Source organism: Aquarana catesbeiana, linkage group LG04, assembly GCF_042186555.1.
Source record: "Aquarana catesbeiana isolate 2022-GZ linkage group LG04, ASM4218655v1, whole genome shotgun sequence".
NCBI classification, from domain to species: Eukaryota; Metazoa; Chordata; class Amphibia; order Anura; family Ranidae; genus Aquarana; species Aquarana catesbeiana.
In genome coordinates this window covers 265,840,878-265,867,672 of record NC_133327.1, presented here as the reverse complement: position 1 = coordinate 265,867,672, position 26,795 = coordinate 265,840,878, and the positions used below count along the sequence as shown (strand labels likewise).

At 42.5% G+C, this 26,795-nt stretch overlaps 1 protein-coding gene across 12 annotated transcripts in view; it reads left to right on the top strand.

The window, feature by feature from the left end:
- The window catches only part of RUBCN (rubicon autophagy regulator), a 73,429-nt gene that overhangs the window by 21,279 nt on the left and 25,355 nt on the right, over positions 1–26,795 (top strand). For 2 of the 12 annotated variants that reach the window (XM_073626459.1, XM_073626458.1), the window contains exons 6-14: positions 299–458; positions 787–1,248; positions 13,158–13,202; positions 16,870–16,953; positions 20,501–20,616; positions 20,731–20,926; positions 22,030–22,131; positions 23,135–23,209; positions 25,732–25,786. In XM_073626459.1, the coding sequence (XP_073482560.1) occupies positions 299–458; positions 787–1,248; positions 13,158–13,202; positions 16,870–16,953; positions 20,501–20,616; positions 20,731–20,926; positions 22,030–22,131; positions 23,135–23,209; positions 25,732–25,786 (1,295 nt within the window). The remainder of the gene's footprint in view (positions 1–298; positions 459–786; positions 1,249–13,157; positions 13,203–16,869; positions 16,954–20,500; positions 20,617–20,730; positions 20,927–22,029; positions 22,132–23,134; positions 23,210–25,731; positions 25,787–26,795) is intronic. The other 10 variants (XM_073626467.1, XM_073626462.1, XM_073626460.1 and 7 more) reach the window with 9 other exon arrangements.

Here is a 26,795-nt window from a genome sequence, read left to right as displayed (position 1 = left end):
ACTATAGTTTTTCGTGTCAGTATTGTAAATCTTAATCAAATCATCAGCGTTAATAGATTATGCATTGTCATGATCTTACATGCTTCTGTATGGCTTCAGTGATACAAAAAACGTGCAAGTAATAAAAATGTTTCCTGTGACAATACATACAATTGTGTAGCAAAACCATACAGCAATAACTAGAAATCCCTGAAGAAAGAGCTTTGCTCATACATGTACACAGCCTGCACGAATGTAATTTTTTTTTTTTTTTCTATATTGAATTTAACTACTTTGTATTGTGTTTTTCTTTTTCTAGCTTGCTGGCAAGAGAGAGTTCACAGTTTCCGGAAAGAGTTTAAGCCTGAGTGCTCTACCTGTTACACCATTCATCCCCTACACGGGGAGTCCAAACCATTCCATGTATAACAGCCTGCATGATCCAGCCACTCTTCCCAGCAATGGTATGAGTTATGAGGGTGAGGCTTTCACTGATGTCAATGGACCAGATGACTCTGTTGTGAGGAATGTAGCAGCAAACACTTATATCGTTTTTGCATGAGACCTGTAATTGCTTTGTTGGAAGCCAAAAAAAAATCTTGCACAGTAGCAAGCCCAAGCATAGTTTATTACTTAAAAGCCTGTTTTCATGGCTGGATATGTAAGGGAACGCGAGTTTAAAAGCTTACATAGTGTGTTGTGATCAGTGACCAAAAAACAGCTGAATTGTGAGAGTCAGCATAATATGATATCGTTGGTAATTTATTTGAAGTATTTCATTACTTTGTATTTTTTTTTTTTTTTCAGACTTGGGCTCCAGCTTGGTTGATCAGCAAAATAATGTTTGTAAAGTGAGTGTATCTTTGCCTGTGAACGAGTCCAATCTTGCCATCCATGACTTGTCGCCTCATGAACCTTTTTCTCCTGTTAGCGAAATGAGTATTAGCACTTTAACCAGCCACAGTGAAGAGACTGTTAGCCCAGATGACCCTCCGAGTGAGGCAGATGATGGTCCTGAGTACCTGGCTATTGGAAACATGAGCCGCAGAGCGTCAACCCAGAGCAGTAGCAGCTCAAATCTCTTAACTGGTTCTCAACCGCCAGATACACCTGTTCAGACAACACCGGTTATCCCCAGCCTGTCTCTGCTCTCTGTCCCACGCCGCTCCAGCTTTTCAGAGGGGCAGATCGGTAACTTGTCAAAGCATGTCAAAAAGAGTCACATGCGCTCACATTCTGACACCAATGTGACTATTGGGAAAAATCAAGGTAAGAACTTTAATTTATTAGTTTGGTCTTCAGCACAGGACTGTTTTGATGTTCGTGTGCACTGTTGATACACTGGGGGAGATTTACTAAAACTGTAGAATGCAAAATCTGGTGCAACTGTGCATGACGGCCAATTCGTTTCTAACTTCAGCTTGTTCAATTAAGTTTTGACAAAAAAAAAAAAATGGAAACTGATTGGTCTCTATGCAGATCTGCACCAGATTTTGCACTTTCCAGTTTTAGTAAATCATCCTGAATGTGTCCCTAGTGCTGATGGATGCGGAACTGGTTGAAATCTTCCGCCCCCAATCCATCCTCACCACCGCTTTGATCTTGCAGTGCAACGGGGGTTAAAAGAGCCAAGGGACTAGTAAATCAACCCCACTATACTTGTTTTAATACATTTTGTATATTTTAGTCAAAATTGTAAAATACAGCCAACTTAAAGCTGAATTCTGGAAATAAAAAATAAACACACACTGCAAATGTTAACTGCTTCTTAAAATGTTACTAAACCCACATCATAAAAAAAACTATGAATGCTGTATTACAGCATTTCATACTCACTCATTCACTATGAGATTTGTTTTCTGTATACTGCAAAAAACCTGGTTGATCCTGCTATCCTCTATCTCCACCTTCTGTCCAAGTCCCCAGTGCAGCTAGGGATTTGGTAACTCTGCACATGCTCAGTTGTCAGTGAGTTTCTATGCTGAGCATTTCCTCCCTATCGCATCTGAGCTGCCCATGCGTTTATAAAGTCACACGTGGGCGTATACACGGTGGTAACTGACAGCCCACTCCTTCCTTCCTCCTCCATGCCCACTAACCAGCTAAACGGGATGTACATTAATGGTGGCTTTACCTCCCTACTATTCTAAGACACAGGCTGGAAGGATATGACACAGCCTGTGACTGGCAGAAATCCACCCTCACCATGTTATTACCAAGAAATAATAAAGATTTGATTTCATAGATAATTATATATATATATGACCATTTAAAACAGTTTTGATGATCTTAATATTTACCGTATATACTTGAGTATAGGTCGATCCAAGTATAAGTCGAGGCCCTAATTTACCTAAAAATGGGATAAACTTATTGACCCGAGTATAAGAGGAGGGTGAGAAATTCAGCAGCTACTGTAAGTGGAAAAAGCGGGTCAACAATGCCCATCTGCAGCTGTATACCTCCCTGTGTCCTGTGTCATGTGCATGTGTCCTGTGTCCTGTGCATGTGTCCCTGTGTATGTGTGCATCCTACCTGTGTCCTGTGCATGCCTCCGTGTGCCGCTCTGCACCGATCAGCGTGTCATAATACAATTCGGCCATTCTACTGTTCAAAAGCCGCGCCTCCTCCTCGTCCTTGATAGGCAGAACACTCCATTTCCCAGCAGTCAGGGTCAGCCTATCAAGACATTCTCTCATCCTCATACCATGGATGAGGATGAGAGAATGTCCGTGATAGGCTGTACACTGACTGCTGGGAAATGGAGTTTTCTGCCTATCACAGACGAGGAGGAGGCGCGGCTTTTGAACAGTGAATGGCCGCCGAATGGTAATAGCACACGCTGGCCGCCGTCTGCCTGCATGACACGCTGATCATGTAGGCAGACGGCGGTGACTCGAATATAAGTCGAGGGGGGCACTTTCAGCCCAAAAAAAGGGCTGAAAATCTCGACATATACTCGAGTATATACAGTATTTTTACTCTGTATTCCAAAGGCTGTTTTTTTTTTCTTATTTTGAACATGTGACCAACAGCAGAGGACTAGAGGCTCCTGCTTATGTTTCCCTGCAGACAGGCTGGGAAAGATCTGGGTCATGTGACAGCTGTATATCAATTAGGAAAAGGGTACTTGGATTTCTTTCTCGGACATCACGGGACACAGAGCCACAGTAATAACTGATGGGTTATATAGGTACCATTAGGTATTGGACACTGGTCACACCCTAAGCAGGAATTTCAACCCCCTATATAATCCCTCCCCTTCCAGGGATACCTCAGTTTTTACGCCAGTGTCTTAGGTGTTGGACGTGTAAGGATGTCCTGTGCTAAAGCTCCAAAGGGAATATCCTGATATCCTATACTGGGGCAAGCCAGGCGAACCGGATCCATTCAAAGTGTCCTTTCATGGCCGAATTGGATGGTACCCAGGCCTCGTGTCCGAAGAAACGAGGTTTTACCTGTAACGCTTCTCCTTTTAGAGAGCTGGACCCCGCATATCAGAAAATGGCTTTAAATCTCCTAATTTCTGGCTGGGTGCTTTACAGGGCCAGAACTGCATGATCCCCCTATTTGTAGGGGGCCCCAGTCTGACGTTTTTTTTTAAACGGAGCCCACCGTGAGAGGCGAAGATTGGGTCTGTGTATACAGAACCCTGCGGCTGGATAAGGTAAGAGGAGATTCCACAGAATTTGAATTCTAGTAGGTATTCTCCTTTAAGGTAAATGCACGCTATGCCTATTGTGACCACCGGGGGGGGCTGCCAAGAGCACATACCTTCTCATGCTGATCTGTCTCAGCGTTCGACGCTGCACAGCTCCTCCGACCGGCTCCAGGTAGGATGGGATGGGGGGATTTCTCCTCAGGAAGGTTCCCCCCAGGCTAGGGGGAGGCTACAGATGGGCTGTAAGGCGGTTTTAAACCGCACTGTCACCGCCGCTGCCAGGCCGCCATTGCTCACGCAGGCCTCATCACTGCCGGCCTCCTCCTTCTTCCTCCACCCCCAGCCTGCCTCCAGGCTTGTCCCGGAAGGATCGGCTAGCTTGGGAAGCGCTCGTTTTTCGAAAACGAAAGGGGGGGCGGAGCGTCAGCATGCTCAGACGCTCACAGTGCCAGAAGCATGGCTATTTAAAGCACACTTTACAGGTGCTCTGAGCCTTGGAGGGACACAGAGCTGACGGTCGCATGTAAGGAGGGACACAGGCATTCTCCTAGGCTGCATTTACTAAGGGAACACCAGACTGGGCATTTGGTAGCAAGGCTTTGCCGGACTGCATCGCTCAGCAGTCAGTGTTCATTTTGGATACCTCACACCTTGTTGCTTTGCACTATGGGTAGAAGAGGTTCAAATACTCCCAGAACCAGAGACCCTAGGGGATCTCGTTCAGGTTCTGAGGACCCCCTGTCTGCTACATCCTCCCCCCCTGAGGGGCCAGGGACGGCTGGTCAGGGAGAGCCGTTGGGGTCTGGGGCTGTACCTGCTTCTGGCACTTCAGCCCCTGTATACATTACACAAGAAGTTTTTTCCTCAACCATTAATGGTTTAGAGGAAAGATTGATGGCCGTGATTACTTCTTCACTCGGTGGAAAGAAACGTACTAGGCCTTCCTCTGTTTCCCAAGACCCTCAGGTAGAGGAGCTCTGGGATAAAGGAGACGAATCCCTTTCAGAGGATCAGGATGGGATGGATGATTCCTCTTCGGAGGAATCAGGTGGAGAGGGACCTTCTTCAGCTGCCCAAGAGGAGAAGGTCTTAGTACAGATCCTTACTGGATTGGTCCGCTCCACATTTAAGTTGCCCGTACCTGAATCTGTTAAGGAATCCTTTTCTTCTTTGGGGTTGCTGAAACCCTCTCAAACAGCACATGCTTTTCCCGTTCATAATTTACTTGAAAAGCTCCTTTTATTCTGAGTGGGATCAGATTTCAATTTCTTCCGCCAAAAAAGTTTTCACACTTTATCCTATGGAAGAAAAATTTATTAAGATGTGGGGAATGCCGGCCATTGATGTGGCCATTTCCTCTGTAAATAGTAGTCTGACTTGTCCTGTAGACAACGCTCAGATGCTTGGGGATCCTGTGGATAAAAAGATGGAATCCTTATTAAAGGATGTTTTTTCCTTAGCAGGATCAGTGGCTAAACCTGCAGTAGCAGTGATTGGAGTCTGTCAATACTTAAGAGACCATGTTAAGCAGGTCATCAAAGTTGTACCTGAACAGCAGGCCCAGGGGTTCGCTAACCTTCCAGCGGCCTTATGTTATGTTGTTGACGCCATCAGAGATTCTATCATACAAACCTCTCGTCTTTCACTTGGGTTGGTACATATGCGTAGAATCTTATGGTTGAAAAAATAGTCAGCCGAAGCACCATGTAAGAGGCTTTTGGCTGGGTTTCCTTTTTGTGGTGCAAGGTTGTTTGGAGAAGACTTGGATAACTATATCAAAAGAATCTCTTGTGGGAAAAGCACTCTCTCTTACCTGTTAAGAAGAAGAGTAAGAGTCCCAAACGGACTCTTTCCCCAGCGCCAGGGGCTTCAGCCTCCAGGCAGTCACGACAGCCTCCTCCGTCTGGGGCAAGAAACAAGAGTCAACCCCAGGGACAAAAGAAGTCCGGGGGGAAGAAGTCTTCTAGACAAGACACTAAGGCCTCTTCATGAAGGGGCGCCCCCGCTCGCTTGAGTGGGGGGAAGACTGCTACAGTTCTCAAAGCTCTAGCAGGAGGACTTCCAGGACAGACGGGTAATCTCCACGGTAACCTTAGGGTACAAGCTGGAGTTCCAAGAATTTCCCTCTCCTCGTTTCCTCAGATCAAGTGTCCCCAGAGACCCAGAGAAGAAGCAGTCGCTCCTTCTAGCGTTAGAGCGACTTTTGTCGCAAGAGGTCATTATGGTGGTTCCCACAAAGGATCAAGGATTGGGCTTCTATTCCAACCTTTTTACGGTCCAAAAGCCAAATGGGGATGTCAGACCCATTCTGGATTTAAGAGATCTGAATCGATTCCTAAGGATACAGTCCTTTCACATGGAATCGATTCGGACAGTAGTCTCCATCCTGCAGGGAGGAGAATTTTTGGCATTGATAGACATCAGAGATGCATACCTACATGTGCCCATTTTTCCTGCTTATCAGAAGTTTCTACGCTTCGAGGTAGGAGGGCACCATTTCCAGTTTGTGGCTCTGCCTTTTGGGATAGCCACTGCACCTCGAGTGTTCACAAAGATCTTGGCTCCTCCTCTGGCCAGATTAAGGGCTCAGGGTATAGCTGTCATAGCATACCTAGACAACCTGTTCTTGATAGACCGGTCGGTAGCTTCCTTGAATGGGAACTTGAGGACCACGGTCAAGTATCTGGAACATCTAGGTTGGATCCTCAACCTGGAAAAATCTTTCCTAAAACCAGTAAGAAGACTGGAGTATTTGGGTCTGATCATAGATACAAGCCAGGAGAAAGTATTTCTTCCTCAGGCAAAGATCACTGCTTTAAGGGAGCTGATTCTGACAGTCAGGACCAAGAAGGGTCCTTCTGTCCGCCTTTGTATGAGGCTGCTGGGGAAGATGGTGTCTTCATTCGAAGCAGTTCCCTATGCTCAGTTCCATTCAAGACTACTGCAACACAGTATTCTGTCGGCCTGGAACAAGAAGGTTCAGGCGTTAGACTTTCCGATGCACCTGTCTCAGATGGTGCGTCAGAGCCTCAATTGGTGGCTAATACCCGAAAACCTGCAGAAGGGGAAATCCTTTCTACCGGTGACCTGGACGGTGGTGACAACAGATGCCAGTCTGTCAGGTTGGGGAGCAGTTCTGGAACAGTCTGCGATCCAGGGGCTATGGTCCAAGACCGAGAGGACCTTACCCATCAACATTCTGGAGATCCGGGCGGTATATCTAGCCCTAAAGGCCTGGACTATCAGGCTACAGGGTTGCCCGGTCAGGATCCAATCCGACAATGCCACAGCAGTGGCTTATGTCAATCATCAGGGAGGCACCCGGAGCCGGGCTGCTCTAAAGGAGGTGAACCAGATCTTAGTCTGGGCAGAGATGCATGTGCCATGCATATCGGCAGTTTTCATTCCAGGGATAGAGAACTGGCAGGCGGACTATCTAAGTCGCCAGCAGTTACTCCCAGGGGAAGGGTCCCTGCATCCCGACATCTTTCGGGCCATATGCCAGAGATGGGGGGTTCCAGATGTAGATCTCTTTGCATCTCGATTCAGCAAAAAGATTGTGGCAAGGACAAGGGATCCTCTTGCATGCAGGTCGGATGGGTTGGTGATTCCGTGGCTTCGGTTCTCACTGATTTATGCATTCCCGCCTATTCTGCTACTGCCACGACTCCTTCGCAGGATCAGGCAGGAAAGGAGGTCAGTACTTCTGGTGGCCCCCGCTTGGCCCAGAAGGACTTGGTATGCAGATATAGTAAGGATGACGGTGGGTTCCCCGTGGACCCTACCGGTACGCCCAGACCTGTTATCTCAAGGTCCAGTGTTCCATCCTGCCTTACAAATGCTAAATTTGACGGTTTGGCTATTGAGACCCACGTTCTGAAGAGTTGTGGGCTTTCAGGTCCTGTGATATCTACCTTGATCAATGCAAGGAAGCCAGTTTCCAGAATGATTTATCAGAGTCTGGAAAGCTTATGTATCCTCGTGTGAATCCAGGGGTTGGCATCCCAGAAAAAATGTGATAGGTAGAATTCTTGATTTTCTACAATTAGGATTAGAGATGAAGCTGGCCTTGAGTACCATCAAGGGCCAGGTCTCGGCCTTATCAGTATTGTTTCAACGGCCACTTGCTTCGCATTCTTTGGTCCGAAACTTTATGCAGGGGGTGATGCGTTTTAATCCTCCGGTTAAGGCGCCCCTAAACCCCTGGGACTTGAACTTGGTTCTGTCGGTGTTACAGAAACCGCTTTTTGAACCAATATGTCAGATTCCTTTGATCTTGCTCACAAGGAAACTAATTTTTCTGGTAGCCATCTCTTCTGCTAGAAGAGTATCAGAATTAGCAGCTCTTTCTTGTAAAGAGCCTTATTTGATTGTACACAAGGATAGAGTGGTACTGCGCCCTCATCCTAGTTTTTTACCGAAGGTGGTTTCAGATTTTCATCTAAACCAAGACATTGTTCTGCCTTCCTTTTTTCCGGATCCCTGTTCTCCAGAAGAAAGGTCACTACATTCTTTGGATGTAGTAAGAGCAGTCAAGGCCTATCTGGAAGCAACTGCTCAAATTCGCAAGACGTTTTGTTCGTGCTGCCAGAGGGCCCCAGCAGAGGACAGGCAGCGTCAAAAGCTACTATTTCTAAATGGATTAGACAATTGATTATTCAAGCTCACGGTTTGAAACAGAAGATTCCTCCGTTTCAGGTCAGGGCACATTCCACAAGGGCTATTAGTGCTTCTTGGGCAGTGCATCACCAGGCCTCTATGGCTCAGATCTGCAAGGCCGCAACCTGGTCTTCAGTCCATACATTCACCAGATTTTATCAGGTGGATGTGAGAAGGCATGAGGATATCGCCTTTGGGCGTAGTGTGCTGCAGACAGTGGTACAAGGTCCTGAGGTCTGATTGCACCCTACTTGGTTGTGATTTCCCCCCCCCCTCAGTTGGCATTGTTTTGGGACATCCCATCAGTTATTACTGTGGCTCTGTGTCCCGTGATGTCCGAGAAAGAAAATAGGATTTTTTTTATAACAGCTTACCTGTAAAATCCTTTTCTTTCGATGGACATCACAGGACACAGAGGTCCCACCCCTCTTCAATACACTTATATTGCTTTGCTACAAAACCGAGGTATCCCTGGAAGGGGAGGGATTATATAGGGGGTTGAACTTCCTGCTTGGGGTGTGACCAGTGTCCAATACCTAATGGTACCTATATAACCCATCAGTTATTACTGTGGCTCTGTGTCCCGTGATGTCCATCGAAAGAAAAGAATTTTACAGGTAAGCTGTTATAAAAAATCCTATTTTTTTTTTTTTTTTTTTTTTATTAAAAAAATTTACAGTGCCATCATCCATATACAGAAATAGAAGGGACAATGTAAATTAATCAGTGCGTGTTTAGTATCACTTTAAATCTAGTGGTAGAGATTAAAGCTGTAATTCCTTGCTCTGGTATGTTTCTACCATCTCCCCAAAGCCTCTCCTCCTCTTCAGTGCTGCAGCTGGTGGATGCACTCTGATGTCATCACATACAATGCAGGACCGATAGTGCTGCATTGCAGGTGAGAATGACAAGGGCCTGCCCCCAACCATGAGCATCGGGGAGGAAAATAAATAGCGCCAGAAGCTTGCTGGAGCAAAGAATACACATTACAGCTTTTTCTTTTTCTTCTACCCCTACAGGCAGTTACCTTTGCAATTCCATGAGTGGATTTCACTGCAAGGGTACTTTGTTTACAAAACTCCTGGAGCTCGGGTAAACATGAGGCTGGGTTCACACTGTGTTCAACGCGGCTTGCAGCAGGGGGTCTGGTGCATCCCTGTTCACTGTTTCAGGTCTGAATTCGGTCCAAATTTTTGACTGAATTTGGACCTGAAACGGAGCCAAAAATGCACAAGAGCCTTCTTCAGTGCTAACTGTGGCCATCCCAGATCTGCATGAACAGGCTCCATTGGGAGCTGGTCACGCTCTCCTGTCATGAGAATTGGATGCAGGCATCCAATTCACGATAGTGTGAACCCAGCCTTAAGGTTTAGCAAAAAATGCTAAAAAAAAGTCTAATTGGAACATATAGGAGAACAGTCAAAGCGCTGAATATAGTAATGATTCAGGCTTGACACTTGGATTCCATTGCAGACAATCTGATAAGGTGCCTATGGTCCCAAAGGCCAGTTTGTGCTCTAAGGTCTTATGATCATGTTTATACATATACCGGTCCAATCCTCGGCATTTACATATTGCACATAGTGTGATCCAATGCTAAGTTGGCATACCGTAAGTTAGTACGGGTGATTAGTATAGCAATTGGGGACAGGAGGTGCTGGACTTGGGGCTCATTCACACATTGTGCCATGACCTGTAATCAGAAGGACTTAAGGGCATTCAGGTGCTTTGTAAAGAAAAGTACATTTTATATATATTTTTTTAATTTATTGATCTTTTTTTCTTGCCTGAATTCCTTTTTAAAATTCAACTCTATCCAAAAATATATATATATTTTTTTTTAGCTTTGCCTGAAGTAAATAGTGTTAGAACATCTGATTATGTTTGTGTTCCTGTTCTGGAAATGTTAGTTTTCTTCCTGATTTTCTCTAACACCCATCACAGACAATAAGTGAACAGGAATATCTCCGGTAGAGGAAGAAAACCTTACAATTTAAGAGAGTTTCAGAGGTCCTAGCCAGTTTGAGTGCCAGTCATTATGCCTTAATTGTTTGCAGACACACCTAGCTGATTGGCCAGTCTGTCTTGTTCTATTGAGGTAAAAATAAGATCAAGCCTGCTGTCTGCTTGGTGCATAGACCTGATGATAATAGCATGGTTTGTTGTTTCAGAGTCAGACTTTGCACATACTGTACATGCACACAACAAGCCGTGAGCATGCTGATCACATGCTTTCAGCAGTCTTTCTCGGAATGTCAATGATGCAATTATTGGACAGATAAGGTATATCAAAACCAAAAATGTAGTATCTTCCAGGCTTACCAGTCCCTGAATTAGGTGGCTGCATTTATATATATATATATTTATTATTATTATTATTATTATTATTATTATTATTATTATTATTATTATTATTATTATTATTATTTAGCTTTTTTTTTTTTTTTTTTCCTTTTATTTTTATGTGGTGATCTGACCAGTAGCACATTTCCTGTCATAGGGTGGCTCCACTCTGGATGGAGGAGAACAGGGGTTTTCTGACAAAATACACAACTCGTCAGAATCTCGAACCACGCCACTTCCAGTTTCTTTAAACCATTACTAATTGCGGATTTATAAGCAGTAATTTCAAATTTTCAGGAATAGGTGTTTGGACACAAGAGTGGCAACCGAATACAGTCTGGTGCACGCTATTAAGTGCGGAGATTGTTACTCCGCTTCAACACTAACCAACAAAATGCCCGAGGCTGCGATAGCGTTAGCCGTTGTGCTGTGAAAACACTGAAATGTTGCTTTACTGGACTGCATTCGGTTGCCACTGTTGTGTCCAAACACAGATTCATCAAATGTCCAATTACTGTGGGTTTAAAGAAACCGAAAGTGACGTGGTTTGATTTTTTTGCTGAGTATTTTGTCAGGACAGGGGCACCTTTTTGGACAGCAGCATTGTCAGTCTGGGAAAAGAGTGATGTCAGATTTAGATGCCAAACTCAACTTTTTAAGCACTTACAGCAACAGTTTATCTGCTGAAGACAACATTCTTTGGGGGAAAAAAAGCCTCAGTTTTATTACCCTGTGTTTTTTTTTTTTCGTTCTCCAGAGATTGTTGTCTTTGCAGATTTTTTCTTCTTAATATTTTTGCTGAAACCTTTGTGTATCGGTACTTCTTGAACCAAGAAGACTACTAGTCCCCTTAAAGTGTAATGCTGGCCATAGATGGTGCGATTTTTCTTTCCTGCAAGCATGGGTTGCAGGAAAGAAATCACTTGATTTCCCCATCAAAACAGTGTTGATGGGGGAATCCCCTCCGCTAAGGTGTGTGTGTGTGTGTGTGTGTGTGTGTGTGTGTGTGTGTGTGTGTGTGTGTGTGTATGTGTAGCTGTCCCGGCTTGGCGAACACAAAGTGATTATTGCTGTAGCCGCTGGCAATAATCCCATGAAGAATCCAACAGGCTGGTTGTACCCAAGTTGGATTGATCGATCAACTTGGGTACAATTAGTCTGCCAATACATTGTTTGAATCTTGGCTGGTACCTGCTGAACCAGCTAAGATTCAAACCTTCTATGACTGGCTTTAGTTCACCATCAGCACGATTTTCTAAAAAATTTCCCTGTGCAGTTCCACCCATCCATCACATATGCAGCTGTGTGTGTGGGGGGGCTCTCCGCAAAAAACGCTGGCCCCTTGATCCCCCCTCCGTTCAGGAGGACAGGCTGGACATTACAATTGTGCGCCCCCTAGCAGCTGTTCAAAGTGCACATGTGTGTAGTACACGCTTTCCTTCTCCAACTAAGCTCAGTTGCGGCCACCCCAGGCCATTCAAACTGCACATGTGTGCGCATCAGGCTCTCCTTTTCTAGCTGAGCATTTCTCCCGTCTGTCTATATGAATATGTGGGTGGAGCGTTGGCAGTCACATAATAAATGGAAAACCAATGTAAGCAACATTCTGTGAAAAAAAACTCTGAAAATAAGCATTACCTTAATGGGTTTGTTTGACTTACTGTTATTTATATTTAGATCTCTTAAATCGATCACGTGACCACCAAAACTCTGCCCACATATTTACATAGACAGCAATGATAAACAGTGGAGCAATGAGGAAATTGTGATCATTGAGCTGCCCTGCTTTACATGCAGGATTGCCACGTGGGCAGCTTGCTGTGGAGGAAAGTGTACGAATTCAGAGCATGCACAGAACAGTTCTGATCACCTGCAACAGTGTTGCTTCTCTAAATAGGGAATTGGCAGGATCACCAGGTAATTACAACCACACCAAGACTTTAGCCCGGGTTCGCACCTATGCGAATTAGATGTGCGTTTCCGCATGTCTAATTCGCATAGCAAGAGAATGTGACTGGCTCCCTATGGAGCCGGTTCACATATCTCCGGGGCGGCTGCGGAGCGCACTGCACAAAAACGCTGTGCGTCTTTGGCTCCGTTTCAGGGCCGAATTCAAGCATAGAATCGGCCCTGATTCGTCCCTGAAACGGGGAAAAGGGACGCACATCGCTCCTGTGCGATCCGCAGCCCATTGTAGTGTGAACCCGGGCTTAGAGAAAAAAAAAACACACACATAATCTGATGTTACACTTTTACATCTTAAGATAAAATTTTACATTTTGGGTCTATTGTCATTTTAAGAGTACTGTACAGATACATTCACTGTATGGCTAGACTGTCCCGGGGGGGGGGGGGGGGGGGGGTGTTAGATAATGTTTTTACAATTGTATATTTTTCAGACTGCTGTTAATTTTGAAACGCGTTGTTAAAATTATATCTCTACACTTCTTCTTTCTTTTTTTTTTCTCTTTCCTAAAATCTACTTTCTTACATTCACTCTGACTGCTGGCGCTAGGAGGTGACCGGGATATTACTATTATAATGGAGGATCCTGTGGCAGGTCCAGCATCTGTTACCAATGATCAGCAGAAGCACTGGGGATATTCACACAACCTTGACATGAGAGGCACAGTCAGACATAAATAGTGCTGACTAATGCTTTAAAATGGCACTTTGTTTTAACCCACTATTGTGCTCGATTTATACATTTAGTATTGAACAAATGTAATTCTTGAATTAATACATTGTAAGACACCGAAATGGTAGGGTAAAGGCCCTTCCACTAGGAGGCAGGTCATGAACTAAAAGACTTCCTTTGCCTTATCAAAACTTGAGCAGCTGTGCATGGCAGCCTTTTTCCCACTCTGGCCCACCCCCTGTCTTCAGTCTCTTCTAGATAAGAATGACGTGTACTCTGCTTCAGCAGCCTCCTAGGATATCCACATTCATTATCCTGGAGGAATCTGCTTACTTGACAGCAGCTGGAGGAGGGTGAACCTAGCTATGCATCATCAGGAGGGTGGCTCTAAGAACCTGGAAGAGACGGCAAGGAGCAGCTGTAAGATCCCGAAGAGACAACTAGATCCTGATATTGTAAGAAGATGGCAGCGTGGGATCCTGGGTGCGGTGGTGGATCATAGCAGAACAATGTGGGACTTGCTTGAGCGTATGAGTGTGTTGTTTGAGCATAACCCAACAAAAGAGTTAGGGGTTAAAAGCTAAATTGACACCTGGGCGATAGGGAGGAAAGGGTTAAGTTCCTCTAAAAGGCTCCCAGGATTTTTATTTTTTTTTGCCCCCTCTGCCTGCTACCTTTGAAGTACCCCTTCAGGCGCTACAAATAGCAAGCCAAATTGTTGAGACTACTAGGTTCCTAATCACCACTGGGCAATGAGGTTTGGAAGGTGCAATGGAAAACTACTCTATGGCATTTCTGCAGAGGTTAATTGGTTAAACTGGTTGTCCTGTTCTTAAGAAAGGCTGAAATATTCTTGTTTTCTGAGAGCAGCGAGGTGTTCTCTGCTTACATGTGTACAAATTCTTTTTGGCTACTGTGAAGATGATAGTTCTAGCAGTGGGAAAATCCACAGCAGAAACTTGCCTTAGGCCTCATTAATTGCTGCTCCTTTCTTGACTAGGTCTATGTGAGACTGTAGTGCCATCCTCTATGGACGTTGACCAGCCTTAGAGCTTCAGTAATACTCTAGTTAAATAGACATATGTACTCCTTGTCCTTTTGGTTTTAGACTTTTTGCTCCCCATCTGGGTATTGTAGAAGCATGTCCAGGATTTTCAGTGCTTTGGGGCCACTACTATCCTGAGGTTCCTGCTTGTATGCAGGATCAATATCCCTGGAGGAACATGATAAATCCCAATTGGGTGGCTGTTCAGATTCATTTCTTCATCTTCCATCTTCAAGGATCCGTGTTTGAGAAATGGCACGTTTTCCTGCCAGCTACTCAGCAGTAACCCTTGGTCTAAGCCAGGTTTCTGAACTAGGGTTTCTCCTGAGGTTGCTAGCGTTTCCTTGAGCAATGATCAATTTCTGCCTTTCAGATAAGTTCCCACTGACACCATTAGTATTTTTAGCTATCTGTAAGGGGGAGATGCTTCCCAATGTCCACAAGTGTAAAGCCGCATACACACGGGCGGACTTTTCGACCGGACTGGTCCGGACTTTCCGACGGTCTTTCAACTGACTTTCAACTGACTTTTGACGGACTTTTTAACAAACGGACTTGCCTACACATAATCACACCAAAGTCCGGATTCGTACGTGATGACGTACACCGGACTAAAATAAGGAAGTTGATAGCCAGTAGCCAATAGCTGCCCTAGCGTCGGTTTTTGTCCATCGGACTAGCATACAGACGAGCGGATTTCTGGGTTCGGCGGAGTTACGACGTAAAGATTTGAAGCATGTTCCAAATCTAAAGTCTGTCAGATTTTCAACTGGAAAAGTCCCCTGAAGGTCCGATGAAGCCCACGCGCGATCGGATTGTCCGCCGGACTCGGTCCATTGGACCAGTCCGGTCGAAAAGTCCGACTGTGTGTACGTTGCATTAGGAGCATTCTAACCATCACACTAATGTATCTTGAATTGTAGATATAGTTATTTTTAGCAGGGGTTTCCTGAGACCGGAAGGTTATTTCAAGGGCTCCTCTGTGCTGAAAAGGTTGAGAAAATCTGGTCTAAGTAGTTAGGCCTTGCTACTAATTAACATTGCGGTTTGGTAAGATTTGGCTAGTACATTGGGTCATTGCCTTTCTGCTGTGAAAAGGAAGGCCTGCTGGAAAAAAAATAGGTCCTTCTCTTGTTGGCATTTCATAGGAATGTTGGCAGAATGTCATTTTCATAGGGCAGACTGCCTGCAAAACATCAGAGTTCCACACTTTGCAATACATAGTGGACTCACAAGATGTCTTACTAGACTTGGTAGCAACATGAGGTTATCAGTATGATTCTGCAGCTCCACAGGATAACAGAATTATCTGGCGGTTTTCTCTACTCTGCAGGCTCAATCTGCAGGAATTTGCAATCCCGAAAGACTAGCACAATTTTATCCATGGGGTTAGTCTACCTTGCAGACACAATTACACATCCTACAGGACTGTCTTCAAGATTCAATCTACAAGAATCTATAGCTTTGTGTTGTGCTTTTTCGCTGGGTTGCCTTCAAGGTTCTGCAGTTTTTGCCTGCAAGGTTGTGCAGTGCTATATCCTTGTATATAAAAAAGATATTGCAGCTTTCTGGGATGGTCTGCATGCTTTGGTCTTTAAGATGCCATCATTTCATGGATTTATGTATAAGGTGTTGCAGTTACCAGGGCTTCCTGCGAATCACTGCAGTTCTTTTGAGTCCGATATGCCAATGAGGAAGAAAGGGTATTGTGTTTAGCCTCAAATTCTTTTTGTTTTTTTTTCTGTAGCACCCAGGAACACGTAGCAAATCCCTTTTCTCTTTCAAAGGATATTCTTTCGTGGTACTCCTGGCTTGGTTATTGTTGAACTTATGGAGCAAGCATAAGATCTGGGAGCAGGGAAGGTTATTGGTACCATGACTTTTCGGAGAGGGGCTAGTACCTAAACTGTCCTTGTTTATCTTCTGTGTGCTTCACAATATGATTTTTCAAAAATCCTTTTTTTAACTCATTCAGTCAAAATACACTTTTAGCGAAATCTCATACACGAATCTAAATGATCTGACAAGTTTTATTACAGATATCGGCTTTGGAGTAGGTTACTTTTTGACATGTATAACACAGTTCACTAATTTAATTTTTTAATAGTAATATAATAACAATGTGAATTGTAACAGCCTCAGTGCTCAGTAGTTGTTCTTGCATATCCCAGTGCTTTTGCTTATTAGGTGACCTATCTTTGTATCCTGCATGTATGACTATACCAAAACCATTGTTGTGTTTATTTTTTTTTGTTTTTTTTCCTTTTTTTATGGTAGCGCTACCACTAATTATCCATTTTACTTTATTTTCAGTTAAGATTTATGTATCTTCTTTTCTAAACTGTCGGATTTGTAAGCATTTGGATATGTTTCTTTACATAATATAACAAATCGTGTTTTGGATTGTTTTTGTCATTTTATTCACTTTGGTAGCATGCCTTTTATATATACATATATACCTTAAGTTCTGTTTTTGCCATCATAACGGAAAGAAAATGCAACATACTGCTTTTATCCTAACTTCTTTCTTTTGGGTGTTTGTAGAATCCCATGCTGAACTGTTCAGAAGAGGCAATGTCCCCTGTAATGGAAAAACAAATGGCTCTGACTCGCTTTACATTGATTATGGTGCGTGGTGACTAGAGTCATATAAAGTAGTAAATGTCCTAAATGTTTTTATGTGACAGTCTGGCTAGCACCTCTGCTTTTATCCCGCAGGGATGTATGAGCTAACTTTCCTACTGACAGGTGGTAAGAACTCCTGTATATTTTCCATTTATACAACATATGCTGTCTGTAACACTGTGTGGGGCTTAGTTGGAATTCACAGCAGAGCAGTAAAAAAATCTTTGATATAGATAAAAAAAATATATAACATTCAAACAAATGCCCTTCTGAATCTTCAGCTTGTTTTACCTTTGAGTGCTGATTCACACCAGATGTGATTTTAAGGAATTTTCTGCATTTCTTTTTTTACTTGGGCTTATTCATATATTTGTGTCAGTGGGATTCTTTTCATCAAAGTGAAGCATTGCAGTGCCCTCTTAACATATTTTGCATGCTGCAGCTTCCCAAGTCATTGGAACAGAAGTCTTTAATAAGCATGCCAGTGCATCTAAAACGCAATTTAAATCTCACATCTTATGTCGTAAATTTTAAATCTGGTGTGAATGAACTCTGAACCTGTGCTCTGCATTCATTACGTTTTCTTTAGCTTTCGTATTTACCTTTAGCCTATTCTTATTTAGCAGCATATGTTTGAAGGGAAGGGCCTTGCTTTGTGCCCATCCGCGTTAGGTTACTTAGTCTCGTTTTTTGTTTTTTATTCTTCTGATATAATTGCCTAAAATCTATAGATTTTTCAAGAATTTTTCTGTGTTTTGTCACTTGGGCATAGATATATGGCACTTTCAGTTCTAACCCTGTGTACAAGGCCTTTTAACTAGGTCACCCGAACTGGGAAGTTCTCGTCAAAAAGTAGCTGGGTGGCAATTTCCAAAGATGATAGGTCTGGTATGTGCATTCAAAGGGTTTCCACTGATTAAGTTCTGAGGAGCTTTAAAGGTACTAACTTCCCCATAACCTCCCCGCTTACCAAATATGAAATTTAAAGAAGGGATTTCAGCACTTTTAGCAGGTTAGGCTCTACTGCATTGCACAGTAGGTGGCTTCAGGCAATAGGTGACTTACAAAAAGAGAAAGTATAGGCACCACACCTTGGTATTGTGGTCAGGGACATTCTAGTGAGCAGACCTGAGGCATGGAGGTGACCCAGAAAGCTTCAAAGATGAAGATGTTCAATAGAGGTATTCCCTCACTGGCTATTCAGTTTGCAAAGGGGTGTGGATTGCAAAAAAAATAGTCCATCCTGATTGATTTTTGTCGGGATGGATACGTCCCAGATCCTGACACTTTTTTTTCAGAGAGGCTGGGGAAGAGTTACAAACTCAGTCAGAATTTTAACTCCTTTAATATATGTTCCCATTTGATGAGAGACCAGATGTATGGAGGAAGATTTGGCCACAACAGCATCTCCAGTAAGGACACTATAGAGGTAAGTATTATCTGTTAGACGCAGAAATAAATAAGCTTTATGGACCTCTTTAAATCTCTTGACATCCGCGATATAGCCGAATGACGGCCACAGCGCGGACCTGAATTTCCGGTGCACGCGCCCTGCAGGGAGTGCATGGAGCATGCTGTGATCACCAAGTCACTGAGACTCGGGTGATCATCGATCTGAGTAAGTGGCCGGTCCCGGCCTCTGACCATGTGATCAGCTGTCAGCCAATGACAGCTGATCACATGATGTAAACAAAAGCTTGGTAATCGTTTTTTTTTTTTTCCTCCTCACGCTGACATCGTGAGGAGAAAAAAAGCGATCACCGGCTTATCTGCAAGGGACACCGGTCCTGAAGAGGAAGAGGCAATTATGCCTCATCTGTGCCACCTGCCATTGCCACCTATCAATGCCCACCAGTGGTGCCAATCAGTGCCACCTAGCAGTGCTGCCTATCAGTGTAACCGACCAGTGACCATCACTGCCACCCATCGGTGCCCATCAATGCCGTCTCATCAGCGTACATCAATGAAGGAGAAAAATTACCTGTTTTAAAATTTTTATAACAAAATATAAAAAAATAAATTTTTATTTTTAAAAAATTCGGTCTTTTTACATTTTTTTTTTTTTTTAACAAAAAATAAAATCCGCAGAGGTGATCAAATACCACCAAAAGAAAGCTCTATTTGTGGGAAAAAATGATACAAATTTCATTTAGGTACAGTGTTGTATGACCGCGCAGTTGTCATTAAAAGTGCGTCAGCGCTGAATGCTGAAAATTGGTCTGGATAGGAGGGGGGTTTAAGTGCCCAGTAAGCAAGTGGTTAACGTGGAACTTTAGTCAGAAAATGTAAGTCATGCTAGATCACATCAGGCTGGCCCCTTTTGCAGGCATGTAAAACATTAAAAATAAAAAAAAAGTGCTGTTTAAAATCCTGTAATATATATTCTCATCCTGCTCTGCACGTTCTCGGCTGCTCTTTATTTTTAGGCATTGCTGAATTTGTAGAGGCTGATCTGCTGACAGCCTAAAAAAATTACTGCTGCTCAGGGGCTCTGGGCTTTTGCAGAATGGCAGCCTCCAGCAAGAAGAAACCGGAGCAATGCTAGAGGCAATTTACAGCATAATTATTAATATGGAATGTATGTTCCTTGCTATCTGCTCCAGGGGCGGATATCTGCCCCTAACCACAGTTAATTGCTAAGTATGTGGAGAAATGCTGATACATGTTTTCAGATATGAATAGCCTCTATTCTTTTCAGCCAGTCTATCAGTTGTGGCTGATGGGAATACATGATTGTTTAGGACATGTGAATATGTCATTATAAGATAAAGAAACCCAAATGCAGGTGAAAGAGGGACTGTAATGGTTTTCTTTGAGAATTTGGGAAATTGTTGTTTTGGGGCTATGGGAGGTAGGAAACCGTTTATGATATGCTCCAAATGAGATAAAAGAAAAATAAAAAAAATTTGGCTGTGGAAATTAAAGATTAATTCCTCGATTTAATCGTTAATTTTTTTGATCAGTACTCACCTCTCCGCCGGCTTCAGGGAGTTCGGTCTGAGATCCGGTGATGTCACAGACATCGACGTCACCGGACTCCTCCCCCCTTCCCCAAGTGCCTCCGTCTGCTAATGAAGGGAAAGGGGGACGTCACCGGACAGCCTGGACAGTGATGGTAAAAATGGATGTGGTTAACTGGAATCATTCAGTGAGCTAAGTGTAGGCAAATTTGATAACCAAATTTGACAGTCAATATACTAGATACGTTTTATAATTAAAGTTAAACTAAATTTGTACGTTTTTCTTAAAGTTTAATAAAAAAAAAAAAAATTACGTCACTGCTACAGTTTGAATTTAAAACGTATTTGTGTGAACTGTGAAGTTAAGTCATTGTGGAAACAAACTAGTGTCGGGTGATTGTATATAGTGTATACCACATTTACCACTGACTGATGCAGAGTTGCAATGCAAGGAGATCAGCTAAAAGTAGTTGGTTCTGTATGTGCGTTATAATTGAAATTAGTTGATTAATCGATTAAAATAAAAATCGATTAATCAAACACAAAAATTTTAATCAGTAACAACCCTAAAAAAAAATCTTTCATTGCAGATAGCACCCAATACTTGAATTGCACAGAAGGGATATTTCGAAGGCCATCAGAGGGACAGTCATTAATCAGTTACCTTTCTGAGCAGGATTTTGGCAGCTGTGCCGACTTGGAAAAGGTATTAAAATTCAAGACACATTTCTGAATTTGAGGTAGAACTTTGTAATGTCTTTTGATATCTTCTAATAAAAAAAAAGTAATGAGTTTTTGTTTCTCTATCCTTTCTGTATAGGAAAATGCTCATTTTAGCATTTCAGAGTCTCTCATTGCGGCTATTGAACTCATGAAGTGTAATATGATGAGCCGTCGGCTTCAGGAAGAGGAAGAAGACAGTGATCGTGAGATCCGGGAGTTGAAACAGAAAATTCGTTTAAGGCGGCAACAGATCCGTACTCAGAAAAGGACAAGCAATGACGAACAATCCAGCAGTAAGACACCCACTTTAAAATCTGTTAAAATGGTGAACATGGCATGTGCTGCAGTCCTTCTGGACATGCATACACAATTTTGAATTGCTGCACTTTTTAATGAAAGAAAATGCAACACAAAGTGCCCTAGGACTGATTTTATGAAACTGAAAAAAAAAAACACATTGAGGTTGAGTCCATGCCACCCCATTAACTTTTAGTTTAGTGTCTAGCCTGCTGCAATCGGACTAGATACTACACGCAAAGCACTCCTTTTTATGATTCTATTTTCAGGCTTTATAAATGTGGACTTCCTGTATCCTGATTGCAGATTTTTGTTATAAAAATCAATTGTTTACCTTCTCTGTCACTTAAAGGGTTAGTTCACCTTTTCACGAAAAAATAAAATGGCAAACTAACACCCTGCACCTCCCCAATTCCACCTGGTTCATGCTGCACTTACCTCCATGAGTGATACAGTCTCACTGTCCTCGTAGCCAAGTGCACTAGGGTGAGTCGGTTTGAAAACCATGTGGTTTTTCCTCTTCCTTCTCTGAGGATGATGGGACAGATCAGAGTGGTTTTGATTGGTCAGCATCGGCATGTGATCGCACTGAGCAAACAGAACTGCTTTGATCTTGTGCATGAGCAGTAGGGAGCCAGCTATCAATCATCAGACAATGACAGCCAGCTACCAAATCCAAAATGGCTGTAAAAGACCCTAACAAGAAGACTTCAGACAAGCAAGACAAAGAAGTAAAGTTTCTATTTTGGAAGGAAAAGATTTAGTCAGCACACTAGGATATCTTCAATAAAACCATAATGTAATGCAAACAGCAGAGGGAAACAGACAACAGCTAAAGTGTTCATAGTTATGAATAAGTGCTGGGTAAGCGCAAAATCCATTAGCTGTTTTCTGTTTCCCTCTGCTGTGTTCATGGCATTGTGGTTTTATTGAAGATACCAATGCACGAGCAATGCTTTCTTTTGTGGCTTGAAGTTCCTTTTTATTCATATGACTATCAAGTGTTGCTCTGAATATGCTGGTAAAATCTTTGCACGTTATTCTGGATTGCAGTCACCCTTTATTAATGGGGATATTTTTCCTCTGCTTTGTCTCACAGGTGTTGGTGTAACAGATAGCAGTTCACAGATAAGTTCCCATGACTCGGCTCATCTGTCTGATTCTGGTTCTGTAGGTGAAGTGGATCAATATGAAATCAAAGGTACATCACATTATATAGATTTTAAAAAGTGGTTTGATGTGATTTTTAAATAAGGTTTCTAAAAAGTGGTGTTTAACTGAAAAGTTAGGAACATTCCAGATTTAACTGCTCTTTTGGCTTCTAGAAAAGCACTTCAGAAGGTGTTGTACTTTTAGTTATATAATTAAAGAGGGTTGAAAAGGAATTCAGGTGAAAAAAAACTTCTACTGTCTGCCCCCCCCTTACTGAGTCCTTTCTCGATCCAGCGATGTGCCTGTGTGCAGCGTCGCTCTCCTCTCTTCCTGCATTCACAGGCTACACTGAGAGAAGCGGGAGCCATTGGCTCCTGCTGCTGTCAATCGAATTCAAATTTTATGAGGTGGGGGCAGGTGCGTGGCCAAGCCTTGCTGTGTGTGTCTGTGGACGCACACAGGCCAGGTCGGGAGTGCGCCCACTCAGGTGCCCCCTTAGTAGTAAAGGAGGGACGGACAGTGCCACCATGGGACTCCAGAATAGGTACTGCTGTGTGCAATACCATTGCACAGGGCAGGTAAGATTTTAACATACGTTTTTATTATTTTCATAAAAAAAATAATTCTTTTTCCCACTGCTTTAACTTAAATGCTTTCTCCATCAATCAAGAATTGTTTCCTCTAGAACTTGGTGTAGTCAGTGCTTGGGTGGAATGAAGTAGAGGCTTAGACTTCAGTTGTCTAAAAACAAACCTCCTCTATTGCTACCATAAATAAAAGGATGGGAAGGGTCAAATAAGATTCCTTCATATTCTGTTAAATGCTGAGAATATTGCTGTAGCCTTGAAAAATATGGAAAAAGAAAGATTAGACTAGATTTACCATTGACAGACTTGTTTCAGTGTTTGAAGGATTTATTCTCATCAAAGGTATTGAGGGGAGCTTTAATTATGCTAATTAGTTTTGTGGTGTAGGAAGAAACCTAAATAGCTTGTAATTAAAATATAAACCTTCCCTGTTGACATACTGTAACTCATTGCTGTATTATGCAGATGATAATGATGGTCGCAACCTGATTGTAGTGTATAGAAATGGACTCTCTGTCTCAATGGCTTCGCTTTTCTCAGGTAGTATCAAGATTATTGCTAAGAGGGGCTGAGAGGGCCACAGCGGGTGTGTCACCTTGCTGTATTATCTCTACACTTTGCACTGGCTATGGATATTCTGCTCACGCTTTTACAGTACCTATTCTATGTTTCCTGCCTATAACACGCTCGACACCTTGCATGTGTGGGCGGAATCCAGGGTTGCATGTTTCAGGTGGTGGACTTATACATCAAAAAGTAGCTCCCCTCTCGAATAACAATTGTGGTATTTGAGGTTTTTAGACATTCTAAAAAATGTGAGCCCCCCCCAATCGTCATTTATTTCTTACAATCTGTGTGGGTTAGGTATAGGTAGGCAGATCCACAGGAGTGCTGGATAAAACTGTAATGTTAACGAGTTAGCCCACCTTTGCACATATTGTCTGATGTAATATGTCAAAATCAAAGAAAATGTCATTTGTCTTGGGATTTTGTAAAACCTAAACGTTTATTTCTTTGTGTTGACATTGTATACTATGGACACGTAATCTATTTGTAGAACTACAAAGATGACGCCATCAACACGGTATTTTACCAACTGCTCCATTGATACCTTGTTATGGTTACAAATATTCATTTTATTTGAATGGATGGGGCAGTTTTTGTTTAAAATGATGTAAGGATACAGCAAAGTGTAGTTTGTATTACAGTATGTTGCTCTTACTGTGCATACGGATGCTCCTAGCTCTGTTTGAATTTTAGAGGATTTTCCAGTTTAAAGTGGTTGTAAAGTCAGAAGGTTTTGTATCTTAATGCATTCTATGCATTAAAATAAAAAGCCTTCTGTGTGCAGCAGCCTCCCTCAGCACCCCTAATACATAACTGAGCCCCCTCTCTATCTAGCGATGTTGTAAGATTGCCTCGGCTGCCCGGGGCTCTCCTCCTAATTGACTGAAACAGCAGTGCAGTGCCACTGGCTCCCGCTGCTGTCAATCAAAGTCAGTCAGCCAATGAGGAGAGAAAGGGGCAGGGGCGGGCCGCAGCTCCATGTCTGAATGGATACACCAAGCTGCAGCTCGGATGCCCTCATAGCAAGCTGGTTGCTGTGGGGACACTTGTCAGGAGAGCCAAAGAGGGACCCGAGAAGAGAAGGATCCAGGCTGCTCTGTGCAAATCCACTGCAATAGAGCAGGTAAGTATAACAGGTTTATTATTTTTAACAAAAAAAAAATGAGACTTTACAATCACTTTTAAGTCTATGAGATCAGAACACAATCCTTGGCTAAATGGCAATAGTGTATGCAGCTGCAGCAGGTAGCAAGTAATCACCAAAGGAACTAAAGTGCTGGGTCTTCACTTTGGATAGGTTTCCCGTGCAATTCTTCATAGTCCCATGAGATGTGAATGGTGTAGATAACTAAGATAAAAAAATCTTGTCTCCAACCATATTAATTTATAACCAAAAATTAGAAAAATCATCAGTGTTGAACACCCAATAATATTCCAGAGTGGCACAAATGAAAATAAATGAATAACCTTAAAATAAATATAATAAGTCCTTCAACAAAAAGTCAATAAAGTGCCAGAAAAAGTGCTTCGTCTCTTCTCAATGAAGGTAATAAAATATAAGTCCACCGCCAACGTGAATGTGCGGGTCCCACTCCCTTCAGAATATTACTCACTGGACCAAATTTCCATTCATTCTCATGACTGGCAATAGCACTTAATGATGATAGGATTCCACCCCAGGACTTAAGACACAGCCTCCAACTCCTTTATCCAGCTCTCATGCCATTAAAAAAGAGAAATGCCTCCAATAGTGTCATATCTCAAATAACATCCTTTTATTAAAAGAAAACCACTCACATTTAATAACATAGTAATATAGATCATCACATCAAAATAGCACCAGGTTCAGTTTATAGCGGTCTCACCACCTCCAGCTGATCGGAATGGCTGTTACATCACTTCTGCTTCTTGTCTTGACGTCACATCAGGTTGCCGGGGCGTGGTTACATTTTGATTACAAAGTAGAAGCAGTGAATAGTGTTATACACATTGGTTTTAATATTATTATGTGAATTTTCCCATTTATTTATAAACGTTTATAGGTTTGTTTGGTTTTTTTTTAGACATTTGGACAAAGTTAATTTTTTATAGGCTGGCTGTCCACCAAGAGCCTTGACTCTAAAAAAAAAAAAAAAACAAAAAACAAAAAAACAAAAAAAAACTCGCTTTCAAATTCTACCATTAAAGGTTTTTCAACTTGTTATAGAGGATATACCTTTATGTGAGGATCATCTCCCAGACTTTGGGATTCTCCAATACTGAAAGTGTTTCTTTGTATCATATAGTATTAGTGTCATTATAAGATAAGGATTTCAAGGAGATAGATGAACTGATCTGAAATATATATGGCGCTGCATTTATTCTTCCATTTTGTGTGTCCCTAGATAGCCAGCACACTATGAAATATTCTTTTCTACAGACCTGAATTGCCTAATTATCACTGTATGTGTTATGCATTTATTTACAATGTGCTTTTGTTTTCTTTTTTTTTTTAGATGCAGACATTAAAAAGGCCACAAGTTTTCAGCCTATGCAAAATTCTGAATCCATGTGCGTTTGATGTGTAACATTTATATTTTCTTTGGTACCCTGAAACGGATCAAGCTGAACTCCAGGCAAACCAAGCTACATAAAATTGTAATACGTATATGACTACAGGGGCTACAGCACACTGTTGAGGTCATCACTATACTGTTGCCTTTTTTAAATCTGAACTCCAGGCCAATATAAGGCACAAATGAGAACAACTCTGGAATCACTGCTACAATAATAAATGTATTTTATTTAATGTAAGCACTTGAATTTGACTTAGTATCAGCTTTTTGCTGTCCACTGTACAGCAGAGCTCACACTGGGCAAGGGAAAAGCAACACAAGAAGCCAGTCAGTTGAGCTGCAGGGCAAGGAGCACATGGATGCGAACAGAGCTGAGATATGAGCTCATCAGTGTGCTGCTTTTCTTTTTACTGTCCAGTCACAGTGTGGGGAGAAGAAATAAAATTGTAAATGCAGCAAAAAAGGTCAGGTACCTTACTCTGCCAAGAAGGAGTGTGCTGTTTGCCTGGGCATGATTGGATGGACAAAATACAAATTCTTTGCTAGAACAGCTCTCATATATGTATGTATTTCATCTGTGTTTTAACTGTTTGTTTGTCTGCAGTTCAGCTTAAAGCCTAAGTTTAAACACACAAACAAAAAAATCAGCATAAGGACTTTACTTACAGTCAGTAAGTATGCCTTTTGCTGCTGGCTCCTCTATTAGTTGAAATCCTCCTCTACTGATTTCCCTCCTACACCTACCGCCGTAATCTTCCTGTGCGGCATTGATTAATAGAGCCGATGATGCTGTGAGAGGCACTCATTAAGAGTGCATGACTATTTTCACCCAGCTCCACCATTCATAGAGGCTGTGCTATCACTTCAATAAATAAAACGGGATCTATGAATAAAGGGGGCAGACCTTTCATTCATCTGCTGTTTTCCATTCAGAGATCGCTTTACATTCATAGAAGCAATAGTGCAGCCTCTATAAATGGAAAAGGTGGACAGTCAGTGTCACT